Here is a 21487-nt window from a genome sequence, read left to right as displayed (position 1 = left end):
ACAAAGAACTCAGGTTATGACTGGTTAGACCGAAGCACATTTCAAGAGCGGTAATAGGTAAACACAAAACAAAGGTTGAAACATAATTAGCAGAGGAAAACAAATATTCGAAGTAAAAATACTTTCCCACTGTCACGGACCTGAGATTGAACTCGGGTCTCCAAGGGTTGTATCCGTTCTAATCCCGGTCTGTTACAGATTATATTGAATGAGAAGTTTTTGGATTTGTTCAGTCTCTCAAGGATCACGCCTTCAAACAAGCCACAATCGCCTCGTTCCTCTCAAAGTTCATCGTCGGCTTCTCATCTCGTCCAACGCTGTACAGGCTGCAACATCAGCTGTCGGGAAGGAGTACTTAATACGCAAATGGAGTGTTTCATTGCAAATTGGTAGTTACTGTTTAAAGTCGGCAAATGTGCGCGCCTGTTTTATGTCTTCGTGTGTTTGTTTCACATCCGTCATTTTTCTCTGCCGACCACGCCGATCAAAGTAACGCACAAGATGAAGGAAGTTATGCGGACAGACTGACGTAACGTGCATGTACAGAAGAGACGGGCATATACAAAATGCAATTTGGGTTCGCCGCTAGGGAAATTAGTCCAAAGGACTCAGGAAACTGCAAAACTACGAAACTGTCGCGACAATCACCACTGTCTGCCTGAGAGAACTGGCAGAATAACACGATCATATCCTCCATGGGGACATCTTCAGTGTCATTTCGTGTGGCGTACCTCCTTGTGATTAAGCATTCTCCTTTGTTAGCATACCTCGAACCAAGTACTTCAACTGACAATGACAAACCCCGTCCTCAAAGAGTTTCCTACACTGACTTGTTTATTAGTTTATTAAACGACTCCTTTACGACAGCATTTATTACATAGCTCCTAGTAAATCTATTCGTGCCTGAAGATGGTTGTCTTCTGGGTCGTAGCGCCGTGTAGTCTGGTAGTTTACCAACCTAATATCCTATCCATACGAATCTGTTTGCGATTATGGCCTTGAAATGAAACAGACGACGAAAATTGTTTCTTTGATTATAATTTTTCTTATTTTGTTGAAAGATTTAAAAGCGTTACTTTTAAGACTAACTGTGCATTAGTTTTTTTTTGAACCTTCGGATTCCATAAAATGCAGTAATTTCTTGGCCACATAAGCGACTACCAACTTCTCAAGGAGGACTCCATGATGAAATATCAGCTGTGGGGGGGAAGCTGTCACCGTTGGTCACCAGCCGGAATTCGAAGTGACTGGAATATCCCATCCGTATAGAGCTGTTTGTGTCTGGTGAATTACTACAGAAAATGTATGATTTGAGGTTTCCACAGCGGTGAGTATGAAGATTTCTACAGAATACTTTTTTTCTAATATAAATTTATATTTCTGGTCCTTTCAAGTCGTATTACCTTATGTAATAGGCAAAGGTCTTACACAACTTTATAACTCCTTTTCCACAATTTACACTATTATCTCCAACAGAACCTGTTTTAATCACGTGAAAATGTGAAGTTACGACAAGCTTCTAGCCTTCCACTGTGTTATTGCACATTACCTTGAACTACTGGGTAACGTAAAGCTCCAAATGCATCTATTTCACGACGTGTTATAGAAACTTCAGAATGAATAGTTTATTTTAGTTACTTATATTACTTACGCTACGCAAATGTAAACAGAATTTAATATGTTTCATAACAACAGGCCTACGTATCCATAAGCAAAGTAAAAATATAAGTAAACTGGCAACAGTATGTGCCGCCTACTAACTCTGTGGTTTCATGAGATTATCAGAATAAAGATGGATCATTTTCCTAACTAACATCACCCAAATGATCTTAAAATAGAGACACGTTGTTTTCTTCAAGATGAGAACTAAATCTTTAAATATAACTTCTATGGACTTGGTGCTTCCAGCTTTATTTATGAAATGACAGATCCAGAATCTCAGGCCAGTATCTAAGTCATGCAACCGATCAGGTAATCATACAATTTAGGCGTAAAACGTTCAATTTTAACCATACAAATTAATTTCATCCATACTGCAGTTCTGAGTACCAGAGCAACCAAGGGTACACTTCAGTTCAGACTAGACACAGTAAAATTTCTCGTGTACGACTATTTTACCTGATGTTCTTTCTACAACCCGAACTCTGGGCTTTTAAAGTTCTAAGCCAGTTATCTGCACACAAACTATATTTTTCTATCAAATTTGACACATCGAAGTAAACAAAACCTAAGTGTTTATAATATAACAAACTACGGATGGGGGTATATATAAGGGGCTAAGAAAAAGAATAACATGAAGCTTTAACACAGAAAAGAAGACTATTGAAACGCATTAAGTAAGCGAAAGATAATACGAAAACAAAATGACTCGCAAAACCAAGACTGACAAGGAAAATGTCTCGAGACGGGGATATAAATCAGCATCCATCGACTGGCACAGACCAAAAAGCGTGATACGAATTCGATGTGACGATTGTAGCAATTCTACGAGTTCAAATATTCCAAATATTTAGACTATAAAATCATGTATTCTCTGATGCTGTAAGTCCAGAACAAAAGTATAACTCATTATGTAATTAATAGCGGACACAATACTGAGCCACTTCCACCAACCTATTGTCTTCAGAATCGATTTCCTTAAGACCATTTAGTGCCATTCTCCCATCCCATTCTCGTTTCCCAAGAGGTTTAATCCAAACACTCTGCGCCCCAGCCCACGTGAACGTCCAGCTCACAGCAGTTGGAGGTTATGACAGTCACTGGCGTCAGTTTCAACATTTTGACATTCAATGGCAGAAGGACGCCCAGCTATTCAGGCGATGCTGAGAAAATCACGAAAACGACTATCAGGATAGCTGATAACAGGGTAGAGACTTGACCCAGGTTATTCCTGAATGTAGATAGTACAGAACGTCACTGATAAGGCCAACCTGCTCGGAACAAAAGCATGAGGTACATTCAGTAATGCGGATGATTTTTTAACTGACTGTACACTACAATTTAAAAGCACCAAGAAGAATGTTCATTCAAGCGTCCATTCTGCTGTGTCACGAGAAAAGCTTTTTTCTTTTCACGGAAAGCTAACTAGCTAACTGGCTGGGGCATATTATGAGAAGGAATGGGTTACTGAGTGATATCATCGAAGGCCAGGTTGAAGGAAAGCGAGGACTGGGAAGAAGACTGATACAGCTAACCGACGACCTTAAACAAGGAAAGAAGATGACGTTCCAGGAATTAAAGCGAGAAGCCGAGAATAGGGACAACTGGAGAGCTCTTTTTGGGCAGAGCAATGGACCTGTCGTAAGACAGAACACTTAATAATAATAATAATAATAATAATAATAATAATAATCACACAGGCATATCATAGCAGAAACTCTTTTTTAAAACTCCACCTTATTTTTACACGCCGCTAACATTTCAAACTCAAATATGGTCGAAACACAAATAATTGCACCCTCCTGGATGGGTACACTCCTTCTTGAGGAGCTGATAGTCGCTCATCTAGTCAATAAATTCCACGGCGCTTATGGAATCCGAACGTTATACGTATTTATCGTGTCAAAGCTTGTAATAAAACTGGTTTCCCCCTGACATTTTCCCGCCCGTCTGTCACCAAGTATTCGCAGTTAAAGTGTTCAAACAGAATTTCTGTTTTGACGCCTCCCAGCTTCGCCAAGAGACTGTTCCGGTCGGCAGTGACTGCAGTAGAATGTACGGCGGTTATTGCATTTTAAATGCAATTAGTGAGAAAGACGCGGCGTCGGATTTAAAGAGACTCGCTTAGAATTTACCTTCAGTGATTGTGGCAGAAAACTCTAAATTAGATCCCTGTAATTTCGATAAAAGAAACAACTGCTGCCCATCATATTCTATTTTACGCTCTATTACCGCTTCTCCTTGCATTCATAACATCTGTGCAAACACAAGCCTACGTTTATTTTTCTAAGCTCTAACTTAACGCCTACACATTTTAAAAATCTGTTCCTTGCTATTTTGTAAAGGCAGCCTTGATATGAATCTAATGACAGATCAAAATATATCAAATCTAAAAGTTCGAGACGATGGTGAGTTATTTGAATAAAATTTTCCTTGGATATTTTCCATCGTCTAGTAAAATAATAAAATATAAAACGACGTTTCGGAGATGGGGCTCTGCCTCCATCTTCAGGTACCTAATCTGTTGGGCCCAATAGATAGAGCTAATCCCTATCTCCGTCCGGAGACGATGGAAAATATCCAAGGAAATTTTTATTCAGATCAAAATATGTTGTTTAAAACCAATGGCAATAAGGATATCACGCCGAATAGAGTAAAAAATTATCGATGTTAATTATTTCGTCAATGTTCACAGAACTAAAAAAAATTTCAAAGAAAAATGGTAGATATCAACAGGATTACGTGCCAATTAGTGCTATAAATAGTTTGATGATTATTAACGACGCCTGTTTCAATTTCCCTACAATTACGACGAGAATTTACTGCGGTCCACAAACCCTAGATGTATCTGAATCCTAGATCATAATAGGACAATTTATAAACATTAGTATTTTCTCGATTATTAAAGTGTGCATTTTCACAAGAATATCGATATAAGGGATGAAGCTATTGTTGTGTAATTGTAGCACTAAATTTACAAATTCGACTTCATTATGACTCACAAAAATAATCCACAACAAGCAATTTGAGGCCCAAATGAAGACTTAGTAAGTACACAACTGCACTATAGCGTGGCTTAACAGATGGTGATAAGAAATCTGCAAACATTCGCAGTAAACAAATGAATAAAAAACATTCAGGGCATACAACATAAGCTGAGCTACAACACTAAATCAATACTTTTACATGCCTGCCGCACGAATGGTCCAATTATAGAAATCCAAGCCTGAGTAGAATAGAACGGAGAAACAACTAACATAATAAATTTATAGATTCTCGTATTGTGCCACGCCACGTCTCGGACAGAACACGGTAAAATTAACATTGACCAGAACCGAACTGGGATCTTGTAACTCATAAATCAAAAATTCGAAAAAGCGCCATTATAGGTGAATTTCGTTTTCCATGATCTCCCTTGCTTTCTAGGTATACGCAATGCGCAATACACCGAGAAAATATTACCTCGTAGATGGCAGGGCGACCACAATAGCTTTGGCAACACTTTTGATGGCCCACAATGAATTGTGATTAGTAATTTATGAAACTAATGTAAATGGCATAACGTGTGTATTTTATCCACCCATACAGATTTTATTCGAGACATTCATATAACGAGGTATACCCCAAAGGGTATTTAAGACTTTAAGAACACGGGTCTTGAAATTAATTTGAAGTGAAATTTACATATGTAACTATTCATATAACAGAATGTTTCAACAAAATTTGACAATAACTTAAAATATATAAACTACATAAAAGTTAATTTACGTCACAAAAGAACGCGGGTCTCAAAATTAACTAACTGAAATTTTCAAGTTCACAAAAGTGTCATATGCCAGGTTTGGTAGAATTCTGACAAATAATAAAGATACATGCAGGACAGTCCATTTATGGCCTTGAGGGTCTTAAATTTACGAGCACTGAACTAAAATTAAACAAACTTGACAATATTTAATGCAGGCTGACTATACAGTTTAATCGAAGTCGGTCCCGAAGTTAGAACGCTTGTCAGAGACAGACAAGTAAGAACATAATAGGCGGTTTCCAAACATTTCTTTCGAAGTGCGCCTAATAAAATAAAATACAGAAGTATAATACAGCAGTTGATATAATTGCGTCATATTGTGAATAAAAATTTAATTATTCGTGTTTTTTCCGTCTAATCACAATTGTATATAAATAAAATTATATATAAGATATTAAAATATCATTTACATATTTGGTACATCTTTTTACTACATGTTTCGGTTACATTGAACCATCTTCAGGTGTAAAATTTAAAAAATATTGTAAATTATTTACGTTACAGGCCAATGTTGAACCACTATCACTTCAAAAAATATACCCTCACTCCAATGAATTTGGAAGTAAACATCATCAGAAGTTACACAACAACAGTAATTAAGTTTTAGTTTATAAGATTATAATTTTTAACTTTTAACTTTACACCTGAAGATCGTTCAATGTAACCGAAACATGTAGTAAAAAGATGTACCAAATATGTAAATGATATTTTAATATCTTATATATAAATTTTATTTATATACAATTGTGATTAGACGGAAAGAAACACGAATAATTAAATAATACAGCAGTTCTTCGGATTCTGAAAGGGTCTTAACACAAAACACTAGTTCAATGCCACAGAAATATCATTTCTGTACAGTATGTTTCGGATTGGTTTAATGGTATTAATACGTAATACATGATTACCACTGTTTTTATAACAGGCACGAAACGCATTTATGTTTTCCTGTCTCCTCGAAGAACGCCATTGTTTAATGACGAGCTCCTTCTCGAACGCCTCCTGACGTAACAATAATCTACAGATTTGAGATTATCTAAAAATACATAAATGTATGCATACAAAACAAACATGAAAAATGACATAAATGTAATCATTATTATGGTTAAAACTGCATACTAACATGATTTTCGCGGTTCAGACGTGTCTGTCAAAGTACGCGCCAAGTGTCTGATGATATGGGACAAATCCGTACTTTAAAAGGGATAAAATAGTATACTAAACATTACTTTCTTTCTTGAGGCAAACATATTTGATTTTTTGACTCAATATATTGAACACATAATTTAGAATGTCGTATTACAAATCTATCTGAACTACCTATTTCGTATTAATATGAATTGAAAAAGAGTTTTCGGATAAGATGAAATGTAATTTCTTTCTTCATTTTGCGAAAACCTAACCTACAAACAACTCCACTCCAATCTGTAGCATTAAAATTATTGTCTTTTGTATTTTTATTTGCAGAATATCGTTAAATATTTAATAATGCGTTCAGCTTGCAAGTCAAATCCACATCCTTTGTGCACCATGACGTTTGTTGTGCCTTTCGTGTCTTTTTGGGAATTTCATTCTTCAGGCCTTAAAGTGTAAAATATTAAGTACTGTGTTTTGGAGAGAAAAAAAAAAAAAAAAAAAAAAAAAAAAAAAAAAAAAAAAAAAAAAAAAAAAAAGATAACTTTTATTAGACGTATGTGTTTTAATGTCTTCCTGTAATTTACGCTTTTGTTAATATGCATACATTTTAAACTGGTAACACATTGTAAGTTTTTAAAATAATTATAATGAGTGTCCAAGTGCCCAGAGCCCACTACTGCCTTGAAAGGGCCTTAAATGGACGTGTTACATACTCGGTGACAATGTAAAGCACGAACTTTATCACATCCAAAAACACAGATCCATAGCAAACGTTTACACGATAAAATACTGTACAAACACAATCAGTTACATAGACGATGCCTAAATATTCAACTTCTAACTACAACGGCCAAAGAATCTAACCTCAAATTAAAAGTTAGAATTTTTAATAATGCATAGAAAATTTATGAAAACTGATTTGCAACAATTACTGCCTCTGGAGTCGAGTTATCCACGCAGTGCAACTTGGAAACCCTCTAAGGCAGGCAGGCCAGTGAATTGAATATAATTCATCGTTTTATGCGATATAATAATCTAATAAAAACTATCACACGGTAAGAGCAGCCAAACATGCAGTGTACTTACGCGGCTATGCTCTTTGACAGTGGCCAGCGCTCCATTGTTGCCTGGTATTTCATATTCTCGATCTGCTTCTTCAACGCGTCCTTGTCCATGGCTGCCACTACACTGGGGTCCATCTCCTCCGTCAGGGTTCAGCACCGGCAGCAGCTCGCTCAAACGTCACGGCGCCTGCGTCACAGGTATTACGTCACAATTCACAGCAGCATGCCAATTTATGAAACATAACATAGCATTTCGGAGTTTAAATTTATGATAGCAGGTTTTCAGGTTCTCACGGGGGCGACTTTGACGATGACTGTCTTTTACCGATAGTCCAGAGGTGCTCGATGCCTCCATTCACCCTGATGATGGCGGCAACAAGCACCGTTGAAACGTCGGTACACTTCTACCAAGTACCTGTACGTTTCATGCCCAGGGAAAAAGCCCCATGTTTTGTACACAATAGCCAGGGAGTTCGAAGGAAAAAATACACGCCCCAGCGGGAATCAAATTCCGGTCGTCCAACATGGAGCCGGTAACTTTACTCACTGCGATATATCAGCCCTTAATGTAGACTAATTTTGACATAAAATTTAGATACTAAACTTTATCTGCGTTCTAATTAACCCTTAGAGCCTAGTGGTAAGTATATGTACCATCTGCTTTAACATTAAACAACTGCATTTTGTGGGATTTAAGGTTCTCACGGCGATGAGTCTTACAAACGCCTACCAGAAACAGCGCTACAACCCACAGGACAGCCATATTTGAACTCTGTATTTTGCCTACAGTGTCCGTTGGTTTCATACGATTGTAAGAATGAATAGCGATTACTCCCTTAGACAGAGGTAATGGAAATGCGGTGTGTTTTCTTCGACGTTGGAACTGAACGTTTACTATCATTTAGAAAGGCTTCGGGCTTCAAAGGGTTAAATTCGATACATGAAGATCGATTTCACAGTTTAGTGCTGCTACGGAATTCGCGATTTAATGACATGACTAGCTTCATTGCTCTCGACCTCGCAAAAAATGTACCTGGAATTAATCCAACCTGCGAGGGTTCACTTTACAAAGCTTCAGGGTTTAATATGTATGAAAACAGAATCATAGAACTAAAAGCTGACATTTTGAATGTTTTGTTTAAAATTATAAAACACTTTTAAAGAGTAGGTGGATAAATTTGCATAACAAATGCCAGCAGCAATAAGGCAGGAGTTTTCAACAACTGAAACAGTCCTGTTTGTTTCCGGGATTATAAAATATCCTGTTTAATTAAATGAAGCGTGCATGTTCAGGTAAATGAAAATAGTCCAACAGCAGTGACCGAAAACATTTGCAGCTGATTCGACTAACTTTCGATTCCTTCAGAGCAAGGAATATATTGATAAGTCGAATGAGTGACTGTTGACCAAGTGCGGTAAAATCTGTATGATCCACAACATGTATTTTGTCCAGTAGACCACACAACTTTTCAAGTATGATTCTGCACCATGCAATTAAAACTAATCTCCAAATTCCACAGATTTATTGGAACATACCCGTTTGCCTAAGAGCCACGGTGGTCTAGCGGTTAGAACGCTGGCCTTGTAATCCTGGGGGTCTCGGGTTCGATTCCCGGCGGTGCCCGAATTTATAACTTGTGTTGGGCAAGGCCGTGGTCTAGGCAACACGGAGTTTTCCTCCGTGGCATCCCAACAATTACTCCATTCACACACAGAAGAAGGCAATGGCAAACCACTTCTGGATCATCTGCCAAGAACGTATATGAACAGGTCCCAGTCCGAGAAAAGGATGGAAGGATCCTGTTCATATGGACCTGTCGTCAGACAGAACACTAAATAAATAATAAATAAATACCCGTTTGCCTGTCATCATTAATAACCTATGAAGCACTCCTCCTTCATAGCTTCTAATCGTTTTAGAACCCGTCTCTAAACGCTCAACATAAAAATTACCAATGAATTTCTTTTCACTTTCTGAGTCGATATAAACTAAATTTATTGTATTTTTAACTGTTAAGGGGTACAACTTTTACACGTACCATGGGTAAAATGCGTGTAGTAACAGAAAATCGCGGATGTCAGATACGGACGATCTTTATGAAATTTCTATCGTTGATTTTTCAATCCTGGTATTGCAAGGCATAATTCACAATGTAAAATTTGTCCAATAATATAAACAAAGACATGAATTTTACGTTAAAGTTAACAAATTAGAATCTACAAATATTTAATAACGTCCAATGGTATGATATTCATAATACGTTTCTTGAAGACCCATCAAATGGTTAAGTCGGGGGACACATCAGAACATGACTATAACATAATGGCTATGCTGTAATCTGTTAGCCACGAAATGAGGGTAATGGTCTAGACTTGTAATCGGCTCGATTCTCGGCCAGGTTACCAGTTGTCCCAACAGACTTCACGAGCACGTCGTCAGAACCTGAAGACAGACGCAGTAATAGTAGGCGTGTCATCATCTTACACGGTGATTTATAATCTGTATACTTGAAGCCCCGCCACGGTAGTCTAGCGGTTAGGACGCTGGCCTTGTAATCCTGGGGTCTCGGGTTCGATTCCCGGCGGTGCCCGAATTTATAACTTGTGTTGGGCAAGGCCGTGGTCTAGGCAACACGGAGTTTTCCTCCGGGGGCTTCCCCGGTTTCTCCGTGGCATCCCAACAATTACTCCCTTCACACACAGAAGAAGGCAATGGCAAACCACTTCTGGATCATCTGCCAAGAACGTATATGAACAGGTCCCAGTCCGAGAAAAGGATGGAAGGATCCTGTTCATATGGACCTGTCGTCAGACAGAACACTACAAATAAAAAATACTTGAAACAGTAGTAGTTAAAAAATTAACAATAAAGCATAAACAAATTAGGCTAAAGTAACTGTAATTACTAGAAGAAACAGCTGTTTCAACTATAATGCAATGCAATAAAGTTTAAAGACGGTAATTACCTTCATATAAAGATGCAAACAGCTTAAAATGAGACACAGATTAATGGAAAAGCGAACAAGACTCTTTCAAACAAACCATTCGGACAACAGACTCGTAAATGCAGGAGGTAGTTTCCAGGACAATAAACGCACAAAGCTAGTGAATAGAAACTGAAAACAACCTACTATTTCGTATCGCAAAAACAAAAGCCCTCAAATAAAATACGATTCACGAATGTTGTTATTATACACGTGTTGGCACAACACATTTACAAAGCCCACTGTTCTCTTGGTTTATCATATTATGTATATTGTGACATAATATAAAAGCAAGTGGGAATGGTTTAGGCTATTTAAGAAAATTATATTCTTACGTAAGCGCTACACAGACACATTCGTTTAAAAATTCCACAAATATGTAAAAAAAATCCTTAGATTATTAAGTCACAATATGCGTGAAACTATAGAAACTGGTCTCAAGCAGTGGTCCAGAGGTCCAATTCGGTCAATGAGAAAGCACGTGGTGACATGATGTACATACCAAATTTGATCAAAATCCGACCACTGGTTAAAAAAATATGGTCGGACACTCGGACATAATTATACCAAAAGCCTATATCCTTCTAAAATACGCAAAGTAAGTAACTTTATTTAGTAAATAAGGAAAACTTTCTAAGTAGCACCACATACAGGCTGAAAAATGCTGTGCAAGTGTGAACAGCAGACAGTCTGTAATAGCCCCATAGTAGGCTATTACGAGTGTCTGTTCTTGCACAATGAAAGTCTAAAGTAGTTTTGAGAGCCTTTGTCTTTCCTTATAACGATTCGGTACGACTACAGGATCTGAATATTCCGAAGTTCTTACCACACATTTCATTACTTCGTCTACTATTACATTTAATTGTGCAATGCGTTTTTAGTAATGATTTTATGTATATTACACGCCTTTCATGTCCATAAAAGTATAAATTTTCGTTAAACTATGATGATTAGAATAAACAACAAAAACACTTCTATTTACCGAAATTATTTAATTGAAATTCAAAGGAAAAAAGCTTATTTCAAACAAAGTCAATAAGGTATGCAGAATCGCAACAAAACTCATAAGTAAAATAATGTTTTTCCAAACCTTAGTGCATTTATCCACTTTTATTACTGAAAATCTGTTTTATAATGATGAAATCCTTTACGGAACTTAGGAAGTCGCGACTTTGTATAACTGAACACAGCCCAGATTTACCTGGATACCAGAAGTCAGGTCCTTCAATATGATATTCTCACGAGTGTAACTGGAGGGTCCTCGGCAGAATACAACCACCAAGCGACGTCGTGGGCGCGAGTAGCAAAAATGTGAACTGAGGTTCAAGAAAATACAATCAGAACCGGAACAGACACACGCGTCGCATGCTGTGGTTAACTGGAAGGCAAGAGGTCTACTGTTTCGAAGCGGAAGTTAACCACGACGGTCTTCCTCCTAATCCTCGTTGTCAGTAATCCTCTTTGCGTCTGTAGAAGTGGATAAGTGAGTCAAGGCGTCTTAACACATCGCCATATGCGACCCTATACTAGGGGTGATACTTAAACTGATACAAGCCAACTACATGAACCTTAGCGATCCAGCGGCCATAGCACCATCATGATCTAAACACTGCATACAGGGAACAGTTTTTATACGTGTTTCTACCCCATTTCCAATTCGGCTCCTCAACACTCCAAGGACCACTTAAAATAAAAGGTCTCGATGAACATGAGTAAAATAAAGCAGTGAAGATGGGACATTGCGCCGTGTAGTCTGATACTGACCGACGTTTCAGAAATGTTTCCTGCCCCCCAGCACCATCCCTGATGATGGAGACAGTAAATCCTGAAACGTCCTTCCGTATCTAGCAGACCACGCGGCGCATTATTCCAGAAGACAGCCATCTTCACACTCGTTACCATGGGATCCTGAAATATCACCAAATAACGTAATGAATTTAAGCGTGTGAAAAAGGACAGCGGGAGAAGCTTCAAGAACGAAAGAACAGAAGGAACTGAGACGGGAAGAAAGACGGAACAAATTTAAAAAAACAATGAAAGAAACATAACCACACAATGACAGAAGGAAAAGAGAGGAGTTAAAAAGAACGAAAGGAAACAAAGAGAGAGCAAGGAGGAAAACAGATAACATAACAAATTCTATTGTAAGTTCAGCTGCTACACTTTTTTAAAATTTGTTTACACTAACTATTCATATTCCATGATTTACTGCCACCGTTTATCGAAAGGCTGTCGAGTCGACTGTCTGTCTGTTACGAGGATGAATGCTTGAAGCGCGGATGAAATTGTAGCATTTCACCGTTTCGATAACTCAATGCATAAATCACAAACAACTCCTATCATTGTACTGAACATAACACCAAAATCCTCCGCTGAATGACACGTGTTTCTATCAACTCACGTTCTCCAATTTCCACTTTTAATATCAGTGAATGACGCAGTATTACGGCGAGTGGCCGACAAACTAAAGTTGTTTAGAATTCGTCTGGGGAAACAGACGGTCACTTATGGACACGGTAAGTTACCCTTCTCTTACAATATAAAGGCAGTGATCTAATGAAAGCAAGTAATTGCATATTGAAGATTTCTGTCTTCTGGGTCGTTGCGCCGTGTAGTCTGGTAGATGTTTACCAACGTTTCACAGGTCATACTGCCTCCTTCATCAGGGCGATGAATATGAAGATTTCTGTCTTCTGGGTTGTTGCGCTGTGTAGTCTGGTAGATGTTTACCAACGTTTCGGAGGTCATGCTGCCTCCATCATCAGGGCGATGAGTATGAAGAGTTCTGTCTTCTGGGTTGTTGCGCTGTGTAGTCTGGTCGATGTTTACCAACGTTTCTGAGGTCATACTGCCTCCGTCATCAGGACGATGAGTATGAAGATTTCTGTCTTCTGGGTTGTTGCGCTGTGTAGTCTGGTAGATGTTTACCAACGTTTCGGAGGTCATACTGCCTCCGTCATCAGAGTATGAAGATTTCTGTCTTCTGGGTTGTTGCGCTGTGTATTCTGGTCGATGTTTACCGACGTTTCAGAGGTCATACTTCCTCCGTCATAAGGGCGATGAGTATGAAGATTTCTGTCTTCTGGGTTGTTAGGCTGTGTAGTCTGGTCGATGTTAACCAACGTTTTAGAGGTCATACTGCCTCCGTCATCACGGCGATGTTGCTCAATTACAATTACAAAATTTCGAAAGCCTCCCAAATGCTGCTCTATATTTTCTTTGGACATGAGACGCATTTTCCGTTGCTGCAAACAGATTCAGTATAAACACCACCATGACACTAGGCGACATTACGGATGGAATATGTAGTTTTAACACACACGACTCCCCGACCAGCCTTCCAACTGAAAGCCTTTTAAAAGCAACGACAGTTTAAAAACCGTCGATTTAGAAGGAACAACGACCAGCTGCAATTTCCCAAATGCAATTATCACCACCAGAGTCGGTAATGGCTTCTACGCTGCACACAATAACTTCCTTTACAGAGAGAGAGGGACAGTAAACTGAGATATCATACGTTCAAAGGAAGAGACTACGCTCACTCTGTATTTTACTTTCAGTAGTACAAAGCAGGAAATTACGCAAAAATACTGTGCTTCATGTGTAGAGAAAATATGACATGCAGAAAATAAAGCTGGTTTACAGTTTAAGCAGAAACTCTCATTTTAGTTACAGCTTCCTTGCACAATGTATAGTGTAACATAAAAGAGAAAAGAAAAGATTGTCAGACATGGCAGTTATAAACGAAGCGAAACATAATCACGACCCCCCGAAGCAATAAAAACCTCAATTTATTATCTGCGTTACTCACTTAACTGATTAAACTTCAAACCAAATAGCCCTTTTATAATGAAATATTTATCTGCGTGCGCTCCTATATCAGATTTGTACAGCCCAAACGTCATTGCGAGTTCTCAGTTTCTCATGTGATCTGACAGCATGGTGAAACATACGGAGCGAGATGGCTCATTGCGCAGTCAAACAGAAGCTTGGGGTTAAGTACCGTCACTCTAACCTCTACATTTTACATTTCAGCAATATCTGGGAAAATAAATTAGCTTCCGCCTCTGCAACGCGCATCCCCCAATACAATCCAAAAACCTCGCAGCAAAGACAGAACTAACACAAATCACATTAGCGCTCATACCTCATATAAGAACCTACTTGCCGAGTCCTTACTTCGAGCTATGTACTTGGTATGTATACCAACTGCACTTCGTTCACAATTACTGAAGCATAAAAGACAGAAATATGGTTTAGAATATACCAACTGTTTTAAAAAGAGCGCTGCGTGCATTTCACTCTCAACTTGTTACGAAACACTGAAAAGAGATGCTTAAAAATGTTTGACTTTCCTTTGTGTTCATTGGTTAGTTTGACTGAGCTTGCTGCAGAACGCCTGTTAGTTTGGTTCGTGGCACAGGAATGTCGGAGAAGTTGCCTAATAGACACGGCGAAATGAACTCTATAAGCACAACCGCACTACAAAACCAAGTGTAGTGGCAAGACGTTTTATAAAATGGTTCTGACGATTCGCAGGAACAAAGATCACTGTGTCCCAACCCATTTAAGATGAACCTCATCTAAATATTTAAAGGTTCAATTTCTATCACAAAGGAAACACAGCGTACTCCATGACAAAGATCAATCGGTTGATGCTTTTGGGGAAATAATCGCTTTTTACTCCGAGAATAACATGAAAGCCATAAACACAGTCTGTGGGAAAATGCAGTGTTATCGATCATCAAAGCAATTGGTACATATAGTTACCACTTGGCTTTAAAGTGTTAGAAGAACGGAACGTATTCGATGGTTCGTTCGTAGATACATTTAATAACACGATTATTTTTGGATTGTTTAACGACGCTTTTGTAACTAACAGGTTATTAGCATAGAATAAGACGGGAGATGATCATGAATGGTAAGTAATTAAGAACGTGGAAGGAGATCGTAGCATATTTTAAGGTACCATCACATCATTTTCGGCGAGGCTGAGGAAAACCCTCTGTTATACTTGTATAACTGCCAGCCAAGGTTCCAACCCAGTACCTCCCAGGCATAAGTTTCAGTCTGCCTAGCGAGTTTACTGAGAAGTCTCTATTTCAGCCACAAGACCAAATGAACTTGTTTCGTGTCAGTTCATTACAGCTCTTATTTCAACAGAAGATTAAATCCAACTTTTACCGTTTGAAGAGAGGCTCTTCGTACAAAAGTTTAGCACGAGCTATAAACTATTGATCACAATTAGACCTACAACTTTCATTAATTATTTTATGATTTGGCAACTAATAATTTAACTGTATTCAAAAGTAACTTCTGACCAAATGTGACATCTGATTAGCAGAACTACAGTTCCGTCTGCATTAGTTTACCTTTATCTGTGGCAAGTGAGCATACAAGCCAACGAGTTATACAACCTTGCAACACCTTTCGACACTTGTAAATAAGTCACGATAATAAAATGGGTGTTTAAGGATTATAGATTTCTAAATAAATCATAAATTCACGACGGAATGGCTCCTAGTAATTCGCCTGCACTCATAAACGTAAAACATGTTTTGGGCTGTGAAATACTGAGAACTGAGTCTGGTGTAATGTCGTTGGGATGTAAAACGATTACAATTCGTTTAGTCCAAGACACGACTTCGAAACACCACCATGTGACTGGACATTAAATTCGTCTTTAAAGTCTAACTCGTGACATAAACTATGAGAATTAGGTGACAGAGAAATATAACACAGACCCAGATCGATAGTCCTTGAACAGGGTACTGAGGGGAGAATTTGAACATGAGATGAAGTCATAAAGGACGCATAAATTTGCCTACCGAGAGAAGCTTCATAATTTACGAAATATTATCACGATGACAAAGTCCTAGAACTTGAGGAGAAGAGATCACTTGGGAGACCTACTTACAGATGATAGGATAATATTAAAACGAATGATAAAGAAATAGGATGTGGGAGGATACATCTCGTTTAAGATAAAATACGCTGAACACAGCGATAAACTTCGGGTTCCACACAACGTGGAGAATTTCTTAAACAGCTGAAGGACTATTGGCTTCTCAAGGTTACTGTAGGGAGGTAGCAATATAACACTATGAATGATGAAGCCTTGTGATGCATGAGAATGGTTTCACTAGCACTCGTCAGGATAAGAAACCTTTGAAGAGAAATAGATTTCGACGTAAAAACCCCCCTACTGTCGGTTTCAAGCGCGTTCCCTTATATCAGTAAGTAGACACGTTACATTTCCTGCATAATATTAATCAAATCAGCAACGAAATCAGGTTGAATTTCTGAAAATGCTGTTTTTGACATTTTCTAGTTTCAATTGAGATTGTAAACAACTAAATATGTAAAACTGGAGAAAGAAAGAGCAACCCTCACCCTCTAGGTAAAGACAAAATGAAATATTTTAAACAAAGTAGTTCCAACATTCAGACAGCAGCATCTCCTCACCACAGATCTGTTGGGGTAACGGAATTCATCGTAAGTCTGACTCTCTCCGAAGAAAAATTTTAAATACAGCCCCTCATTTAGTATTAACAAGATGTGCACCCAAATCGTCCAATAGTGAGTCCTTATATATGAGGTGAAAAGCCTCATGAAAGAGAGGTAAGTAATTTTCCTTATTTTTACAATAATAATCAAATAATTTCCCTGTATTTAAAAAAAAAGGCATCATGAAGTCATACACACAGTGCGGGCGTAAAAGATCGCACATGCTAGATGTCAGTTCTCTACAGACATAAGTGGTCAGAATCATGCACTGGCAGATTTACACACAGAGAAAATGGCAGCCAATATTCTTTCAATAACAGGCCAGATGTCATACACTCAGTTTTAGAACCTGGATTTAATTATAAGCAAGAATTTTTCAGTGTTTGCCTCTTGCAGTGTACCAACTTCCATTTTCCAGTTAAAAAATTGAAGTATGAAAAAGTTTGACAGATTATAAAACTGGAATTTTAAATGGTCTCCTTCGATATAATACAAGAATACTTACTTGCTCAATTTTATCAGTCAAATCACAATAAAATATTATTATTAAATGTTAAAATATTACAATTAACATTTAAATATTTAAAATATATTAAAATGATGCTCTCTATCGAATATTTCGATTTACATTAGACCATCATCTTTTACACTACATGTTTCGGTTCTAAATGAACCATCTTCAGGTGTATGATCCATATAAACTCAAATGTAATATCCTAAGTGCAATTCTTCGTCAGATGTCCATCAAATAATATTTTAACATTTAATAATAATATTTTATTGTGATTTGACTGATAAAATTGAGCAAGTATATATTCAACACAATAATGACGCAACATTATCATCACAAGAATACTTGTAAAAACATACCAATATTCAGGTATCAACATTCAAACCTCCTTCATGCAATAAACACACCACTCTATCAAAATGAACTGATCCAATCTAATCTCACAAAAAACTACAGAAACAAAAACAAAGCAAGTGTAAAAACTACATTATTTTTCACAAAACGTATGATGTAAAATGAGGAAGTAAGTTACATAACGGGGAGCTTCAAAATATATATTGATCTGCTAGTATCGTTAATTTTTTACACTGACAATAACTCAGATTATATTGCGTCAAGTTGACAGGATGATTAGTAAATACTGAGTTGGGAAGGATGTGAAAGGAAACGGTACTTTCCTGGCATGCCTGGAGAAACTGAGGAAAACCATTAAAAACCTCATGATAGTCATTCTCAGATCCGATTTGAATCCGAAAACTTCCGAATACGAAGCAGGAGTGCGACTGACGAGCTGTACGCATACTCACAGGCGAACACAGCAACGGACACAATTAATAATTTTATTTATAAAATGGGAATCGGAACTAATACGACTTCTAACAATTATTTATTTTAATCCGTCTTATCACAATATTTAAAATTTCTTATAATTAAGATAATAAAAATTCTTTTATAAATTCTTTCAAATTCTTTAGTGTTTCTTTCAATCTTCTACTTACAGACCGATATGTACATCTGATAAAACTTAAGAAAAGACAACACCTCGCCCAAAATTGAAAAACAAATGGCATGAAACATCACCAAAATGGAATCATATTTGAGTTTTAAGTTCGTAAATATTTTACACCTGATGATAGTTTTATAAAAACTGAAACATGTTGTGTAAAGGATGTTCCAAAATGTAAATCGATCAATCGATATGGAACATCAATGATATTTTATTATCTTAATTATAAGAAATTTTAAATATTGTGATAAGACGGATTAAAATAAATAATTGTTAGAATATTCACAATATGACGCAATTACACTATCTTAAAACAACTTCTTAAATTCTGCGTTAATTATCTGAAACTGGGTACCCCTGTATTTCTAGAACGGCCAGCGAACACACATTGTTTGACCTGTAGATAACACGAGACATTTGAAACAGATTCTATCTCAGATTTTCACAGGTTCACTGTGTAACTGCGAAAGCGTTCTACCGTTTTGAAGCTACTGTCCTAATGGTATACCACGCTCAAGTTAATTCACAAGTTCCCCAGGGTAACGGGTTCGCTGGCTAAACAGTCAATCACTATTTAGACGTCAGCTGATCACAGCTTGATAGCTATTGTGTTCAACTTAATGACGTCACTAAAAACAAAAGAAGTGCTGTGGGTCACTGGTTCAGGAACGTGACAGGGACAAAACTGCTCGGCCGCCCACTCACCGACCCAAAACCTGTCTTCCACATCCGTCCTCTTTGTTTTTATTAACAGGATCCAGAAATCTCATTTCTTGCCGGACAAATCATTTGGACCGTGGCGAGTGACCAAACTGAAACCCTTTTTGTCCAGTTCGTTGGCACGTGTATCGCGTCACCAACTTCACACAGGTCACGGTTGCTTCTAAACCTTATCAGGCCCTCCAGGTGTATGTTCCAGATGGTACCTGAACCCTCTTCTCATTTGGCTACCAGTACTTTGCATTCTGTGTACGAGATATCTTATTTATAAATGTGTCGTCGATAACTGTGGTCTGAATTATATGGTGTTTGACAAGAAAAGTAAAATTAATCTAACTTCTTGTCTCTTAAAGTACAAAATTACAATGCATTCACCGATAAAGTTGAACCCAACTGTGACTTCCAGCTCTCGGCTAGAACTGCATGATTCACCGCCAAGCGCTTCATGGTTTTCTCATAAAAACATTAACTTCCCTACGTAAAATCATTATTAAAGTCTTTTGACGACAGCAAATAAAAACTATTACTTTTATAATTATATGTCAGTGTCTCTCCCCATGAAATAGGGTCAAACGTATTTCGCGGGGCTCAAATTATTATATTTTGTACAGTTTTTATTTATTAAAATTTGATGTAACAGAGAAATGTTCTAATTTCACATCCAGGCTGGTCAGTTTTCTCAGGTCTTGGGAAATTATTAAATATTTAACATACAAATCAGGCGTCGTGATGTGCCTAGACATCCCACCACCTCTCGCTCTATGAGATTTCTACAAGGTTTAAACGTTACGCAGCTAATAAACATGCCCATTCAGGGAATTCTAGGGATGTGAATTTCGTTGGTCTAAGAGATAAAGGTTTGGAAAGTCTGTCCATCAGTTACATAACCTCTTTCACACAGCTGGCAGACTGGTATTATAAATGCGGGTTGTTTATGTAGGTTACAGAACTTGAAGTGGAGGGGTGAATCTACTAGTAGCATAGCTGATGAACGACCCCGGCACCTATTCGTGTTACACATTCTGACTATATCACACCCTAGCGAGATGCCTGATATTCCACGCGCGGTACAAAAAATAACTCAGCACAAAAGTTGTCCGTAGTTTTGTTTATAAAGATGAAATACAAATGGAAGATTCGGCTCCAGCGGTATAGACTGAATTACCACCAAGAAATGGTAAAATCAGAAGAGTAAAATTACTTCGGAAGCTTAAAGTACTACCTTGTTGTGTGTCCTGTTAGATAGTTTGACCTCGTCGCAGAAAGCGACCGGACCGATTATTAAGCACATATTAAATTTATTCGAGTACAGACAAAGATGAAATAAAGACACCAAGGAAAAGATACAAATGAAGTCTGGAAGCGTTATTGGGCCAAATTCCTGGGCGTGTACGATGGTGATGATGCAATATGAGTCACATAACCATATTTCCTAAACTGAAAACAGCACGAAAGAATTGTAAAGAACACGCTTATTATTTAAGAGACCATTCTAAAATTTGGAAATAAATTGGAAACGTTAGCCACAGTTTGATTCAGAATGAATAAATCGCACGAAGTGGTGAGAAGTAAAATTTGTAATAAATTCCTAACAGTTAATTGACGTTTGTGAAATATGAAACAAGATGTATAGACATGTTTATGGCTAAGATTTTGTTGTATATCTCTCAACAGGAGGAAAACGTAGAAAACAGCCGACGGACAGAAGGAATGATGCCCGTATATATCAAGATGAACCAATAAACATATTGGTAAACTGATATATGGGAACCTTTCATATGCATGTATTAGAAATTTATAAAAGACCTTTATTTTGAAGCTCTGCTGCATGAGCATTTTTTTCTCTCTGGTAAATACAGAATTTATCTGAAGAATTGCTGTATCTTGTGTTCCATCACGAACGATTTTAACAAAACCCGTTCCAACACACCCTTGAGGCAGACGTCAAGCCAAATCAAACAGCTTGAGGTGCAAAGTGTAGTGTTACAAGGCATGATGCCCCAGGGTGTCGAAAAGACGACTGGATCAAGCTGTTGGTCCCCAGCACGTGGAGACCCACTGACCTCCATAAGATAGACGCAGCACAGTCCCACA

The 21487-nt window shown here is 37.8% G+C and overlaps 1 protein-coding gene across 2 annotated transcripts in view; it reads right to left on the bottom strand.

Annotated features, from left to right (window-relative positions):
* Ggamma30A (guanine nucleotide-binding protein subunit gamma-e) overlaps positions 1–21487 on the bottom strand; it is a 76167-nt gene that overhangs the window by 34277 nt on the left and 20403 nt on the right. Inside the window, exons 1-2 of one of the 2 annotated variants that reach the window (XM_087342616.1) lie at positions 11851–11985; positions 7688–7852 (exon numbers count right to left, since the gene is read on the bottom strand). In XM_087342616.1, the coding sequence (XP_087198742.1) occupies positions 7688–7800 (113 nt within the window). In that variant the 5' untranslated portion in view covers positions 7801–7852; positions 11851–11985. Of the gene's footprint in view, positions 1–7687; positions 7853–11850; positions 11986–21487 lie in introns of those variants that run through there. The other variant, XM_087342615.1, reaches the window with a different exon arrangement.

This window comes from Zootermopsis nevadensis, unplaced genomic scaffold (assembly GCF_977971745.1).
Source record: "Zootermopsis nevadensis isolate Lab colony 2312 unplaced genomic scaffold, Znev_1.0 Znev_ptg000003l, whole genome shotgun sequence".
NCBI classification, from domain to species: Eukaryota; Metazoa; Arthropoda; class Insecta; order Blattodea; family Termopsidae; genus Zootermopsis; species Zootermopsis nevadensis.
This window is presented reverse-complemented; position numbering and strand designations above follow the sequence as displayed.